This window comes from Vicia villosa, linkage group LG4 (assembly GCF_029867415.1).
Source record: "Vicia villosa cultivar HV-30 ecotype Madison, WI linkage group LG4, Vvil1.0, whole genome shotgun sequence".
In the NCBI taxonomy this organism is placed as follows: domain Eukaryota; kingdom Viridiplantae; phylum Streptophyta; class Magnoliopsida; order Fabales; family Fabaceae; genus Vicia; species Vicia villosa.
Genome location: NC_081183.1, coordinates 17,588,652 through 17,594,305, shown reverse-complemented (window position 1 = coordinate 17,594,305; position 5,654 = coordinate 17,588,652). Strand labels below are relative to the sequence as shown.

Genomic DNA, 5,654 nt, shown 5'->3' with positions numbered 1-5,654 from the left:
GATCAACAAGAACGACATCACCCTCGTCGTTCCTCCACCCAGCAACACTGTTCTACATCCTCGTGACGGTCTCACAGCATCTCCCTCCCCGGAAGATACCCGCAATAACAATACCCATCATTGCGGGGAAACCAACGGCAAAGACCACCACGAAACAGGTCCCGGAAACCTCTTCTCAACCAAGGGTCCACTCCCCCGAACCAGACCATGGCTGCCATCTTGGCCGCCCTTGCACAGACAAACGCCCTAATCCAACAACAGAACGATCGGATTGGAGCATTGGAGCAGAAACGACGTTCCAAGACTCCCCCCGGCCATAAACCTCGCTCCTAACGCGAGACCGTGACTAAGAAACGCCATCGTCCCCCCTTCCCGAAGGAGCGTCTGGGTTCCACTTCCAAGAAAGGTCGCGATGACCATCGCTCCCGACACCGCTCACCATCTCCCTAGTTGAGGAGGAGGTCTAAGTCGCCCCCACGAGGCACGATGACGGTCGCAGACGCCACAGTCGAAGCCGTAGCCGATCCATCACACCCATCCTCAGTGACAAGGAAGAAGAGCGTCAGGGTTCTTTATCCCACGCCATCCTAGAAGAACCCCTGCCGGTCGGGCTCGAAAAGCCCTCAACATTAGGCACATACGACTGGACAACTAACCCCGACGAACACATCGAGAACATCGACACCCTCCTAGATTACAAAGGAGTACCGAGCGCAATCAAATGCCGATTGTTCCCGACCACGCTGCGCAAAGGAGCCATGACGTGGTACAAAAGCCTTCCCGATGAGTCCATCACGTCATGGAAAGGGCTCAAGAAGCTTTTCTCACGACACTTCACAGCTTCCCGCAGGCATCCGAGATCAGAAAGAGGTTATTTGTTTACATGTGATGGTACAACCATTTCTTGGAGATCTATGAAACAACTCATGGCAACAGCTTCATCAAATCCTGCATAACTATTAGCACTACATGAAGTCTTTTCCAAGAAGAAATTTTAAGCAACTACTATAAATAATATCTTCTCACATGTAAATGCATGCATGATGGAGAGAAATACATATGTTTTGCACTCTTTTTTCCTTCACCGTGGTTTTGTCCCATTGGATTTTCTTAGTAAGGTTTTTAACGAGGCAATTCACATTCAAAGGATATTGTACTTTTTCGTTCACTAGAATTTTTCCCACTTGGTTTTTTTAGTAAGGTTTTAACGAGACATATCCTCGATGGACATCCAAGGGGGAGTGTTATGAATAAAGATTAAAGTAGATGTTCATCCTTATTCTTCTTTTTCACCTTCCTATTCCCCTTTAATATATGTGACTTTCCATCTCACTTGGATCCTATAAATAAGACCCATATTGTGATGTAAATGATACTTCTAGAAGAAGATAATACAATATTATTTTCTATCTTTCTACCCTCCATGTATCATTCATCTACATATTAATTTGGTGAATTTCATAATAGATCTTAATTTTATTCATGATAAGATAAGAAGATTTTAAAGAATTGAATGAATAAATGCTAATACACTCTATTGTAATTTGTTTTATCTCTATCTCTTTATCAATACTTGTAAAAAAATTCTAATACTATATTTTTATTTTTTAAAAAATGAAAGGAAAAGAAACAAATAAAATAAGAAAAAATAATTGAAGTGATTGTAAAAAACAATGGGATCCAATATCAAAGACAACAACACGCAAACAGATAGAGAGAGAAAGTGAGAAGAATTTTAGAGAGAGAAAGTGAGAGAGAGGTGAACACCGACCGGACGTTCGGTGCTCCGCTCATCACGGTTGTGGCCCCACCGCTCCGGTGAGTTCTTACTTCGATCCTCTTCTTTCCTTTTCCTTCAACTTGATCTTCATATTCTACTCTTTTGAACTTTCAAACCTCAATTTTGATAAATTTGTGTTTTTTTTATTTATAATTAATTTTTCTATATTTGATTTTTTTGGGTTTTGCTTAATATCCACTGTGAAATTAGAGGCTTTAGAAAAATCTTTTTTTTTTTAAATGTTCAGATTTGTGTTCCTGTGCTTAGAATTCTTATCTTGGTTGATTTGATGATGGGTGTGTAGTGAACTTGCAGATTGATTTTGCTACTTTATTGTTTGTATGAATGTAATCAATTTTCTGTTTTTGACTATTTGTGGTTGCGCCTGATTAGTTTTTGACTTTGATTCTGCGGTGAAAAAAATTGATTTTGAGTGAATTGATTCTGGTTAGAAGTGAGGTGAATGTAAAGTGATTTATGTTTGGATAACTTGATACAAAATTGAGTTGAACAATAATTTTCAATGTAAAAATCATGTTTAAACTTAAAAGCTACAAATTTTAACTTCAAGTAGAATCAATTCTGGCGGCAGAATTAAATTCTAACTTCAAGTAGAATCAATTCTGGCGTCAAAATCATTTGAGAAGTGATTTTGTAGAATTGAGTTTGAAGTGAACTGATTTAAGTTTTTCTTTATACTCGCTAAGAAAGTTTGATATACAACTTTCATAAGTTTATGAACCTAATGTAAAAACTACTTTTTATCACCTCCACTCAAATGGAGGTTTGGATTGATAATCAGTTTTTCCTTATAGTAATCTATAATCAATAATTTGTTTGTAGTAGAATAACGCATGACGGCAAAATCAGTTTTTATAGTTTTCATTATATAATCAAACATAGGCGTAGTAGATCACTTGTAAGCTAGACATTAAAGTTGTCAAGATCGGGGTCTTGCATAAGATCAGAAGGGGATAGTAAGATCGTGAAACATAATATCGTTACTAAGATCGGAAGATCCTAATCAATTATTTTTGTAAGATCGAGAGTGGGTAGCAAGATCGTAAAACATTAGATCGTAACAAAAATTGTAAGATATTACTAAAACAAAAAATAATACTATGTATTTGAACTTTTCTTACATGACATTTTGGTAGTCAAGTGCATTCTAGGAAAAATAGCATCTGCCTTGGCATCTTGTCATCTTTCTGTAATTGAAATGATGGTGGCCAGTAAATGGTTGATCGTACCAAAAACTGGCCAAGATCATACATAATTAATGGTTTTATGATTTTCTTCACAATTTGGCTACAACACGCGATTCTACTTAAGATCGAGATCGTTGGGGTGAGTGAGATCACAAAATCGTATGATTTTAAGATCTAGATCGAGATCTTGACAACCCTGCTAGACAACGTTTCTCCAAGACAGCGTTGTTCATTAGGAAGTCCTTTACCTTTGATTAGTATAGTTGTTTGCGTTATTCACGAATATTGTAGTTTGTGCAATTGAGAATTTTCTGCTTAGTGGTTATATTAGTTTCGAGGGATCGAACTTTGGACCTTATGCTTATATCTCCTTCGGCGTCTCTTTGCGAATCAATCGTGCTACCTACTCGAGAATTTCTGCTAACATAGCCTGTTGTTGCATTTGCAGTATTTAACGCTCTAAAGGATCACATGTCAAACATAGAGGATAACAAAGAACTTGGACAGATGGATGTGGATGCATCTGGTGGGTCAGTTAACATGCCATCGCCTCAGAAGCAGGTTGTTTTTGCATCTCGCTTTCTTGCATGCTTAAATTAGGAGTTAAATTTGGCTTCCAAATGATTATTTTTACAATTTTGTTACTCACGAATTCGTAAACCTTGTAGGAGGAAACTTTAAAGAAAAAATATGGAGGAATGATTCCCAAAAAACCGCCACTTATTTCTAAGGTACACATACACTGTACACATGCAGATTTCTGCGTGTTCATTTGTTTGTAACAAAGTTTACGAAATCAAGAAAGCCGGTCAATGCAATGCACGTAAATATTTGGTGATGCAAGTCCTCATTTGATTTCTCATTTATTTAACTTCTATGCCAGGACCATGAGCGTGCTTACTTCGATTCTGCAGATTGGGCGTTGGGAAAGGTATTTCTAGAAAACCTTTGCTTTGCAATAGTTGCTTATATTGAACCGATATTGTTAAATAGCGCCTATAGTGGCGCTAAGCTATTTAGTACCAAACGTTGTCTAATAATGGTTGTAGCGGTGCTATAGCACTATCGCATAATGGAATTTGAACAAGCCGCTATTTTCCGAAATCTAAATTGATAATACTATTGAACTATCTCACACTTTCCTATTTCCTCGTATGAAACAGCAAGGCGGTGGTGGTAAGCCTAAGGGACCACTCGAGGCTCTCCGGCCTAAACTACAGGTATTAAAGTGCTTATTCATCCAAACACTCTATAATAATATTAACTCATACAAGTAAGTTCCATTTTATTGTAATTTGCATGACAAGGTTCTGTTTGGTTTTTCTGTTTTCAGCCAACACAACAGCAGACGCGTTACCGGAAATCTCCATACGCCCCGTCGGGTGAAGGTGTGTTTTTCTCTTAATGGCTTAAATTAGATTCAACCCTTCTCTCTACTACTGATTCTCAGCATGTTTAGAGTGAACTAACTAAATTCTTGTTTTTGTAGAAGGTGGAAGTGTTCCATCTGAGGAGGATGCACCTTCCAATGAGTAAAAGCAGCAATCAGGGTTTTGATGATTTGCTGATTATTATTGTTCTGGTATACCTCAGTAGGTATAACTTTTTGTTGTTTTCAACAATAAAATAAGTTTATTATTATTATGGATTCATATTAATTAGATAAAGGACAAGTTATTTGGCCTGCAGCTATGCTGTAGACACTTCCTGTGATTGTGATTTGTGTTTTAATCTTCTTCCCCATCCCTTCATGTTTTTTATTTATTAGTTTTGAAAAGGAAAAAAAAAAAGGTAATAAGAGATTAATGGTGGAAAGTGGTCATGATGTAAAAATAGAATAGACATATAAACATTAAGTCCAAAACCTTGAAAGATAGTGATAGGAAGCAATTCCTACCAAAGTTATAAACTAGTGGTTCTACTAGAAAAGGGAAAGAACACTAAAATGACTTAGTAAAATAAAAGGAATAAAAGACTTCATTTCATTTGATTGATTCTCCTCAAAGTCTCAAAAGACTACATATATAGTACTCATAGTGACAATGAACTAGAAGACCCAAATGAAAAGTCTAATTCAATAAAACATTCAAAATAAAATAACAACCAAGATAATTATATTACTAATTAAAATCTCTAATTGCACCTTCTACCATTGCCGTTGGATTCACTTGAACCTTGTCCTCAAGGTTCTAGAAATAGCACTTAAAATAATATTTACTTTCTTAGTCCACATGTGAGCATTCTTATGAAAAATTGTACCAATTATTACTAATTAAAATCTCCATGAATGAATCTTTCTCATTGGCTCCAGTTGTGTCATCCACGTGAAACTCCAAGATCAAATCATTTTTCTCTTGAAAGTTTGTTTGTGAGATATCTGCTAAAGGCACCTCAAAAGCTTGCTTTGAACCAACCATGAATGCCAACATATTACCATTTAAATCAATTTCTCCCCAATTGCGCCCACTAACAGAAAGTTGCATCTCTTTTACAGTTACTTCAAATGTCTTTTAGAAATTTTTTGTCAAACTTGCAACATCCAGTTACTCCAAATGTCTTTTGGAAAAAACTTGTCAAACTTACAACATCCTGATCACGAAATCCAGTGAATTTGTGGAACGAACCATCTTTGTTTTAAACATCAAGTTGATTACTCTTTGGAATCT

At 36.8% G+C, this 5,654-nt stretch overlaps 1 protein-coding gene across 1 annotated transcript; it reads left to right on the top strand.

Annotated features, from left to right (window-relative positions):
- The first annotated feature begins 1,658 nt into the window (after window positions 1-1,658).
- Window positions 1,659-4,701, top strand: LOC131594600 (uncharacterized). The gene is made up of 7 exons (XM_058866775.1): window positions 1,659-1,818; window positions 3,437-3,549; window positions 3,657-3,719; window positions 3,872-3,919; window positions 4,152-4,208; window positions 4,322-4,376; window positions 4,478-4,701. The coding sequence occupies exons 2-7, from the start codon at window positions 3,460-3,462 to the stop codon at window positions 4,522-4,524; spliced, it is 360 nt and encodes a 119-aa protein (XP_058722758.1). The 5' UTR covers window positions 1,659-1,818; window positions 3,437-3,459; the 3' UTR covers window positions 4,525-4,701.
- Window positions 4,702-5,654: the final 953 nt, after the last annotated feature.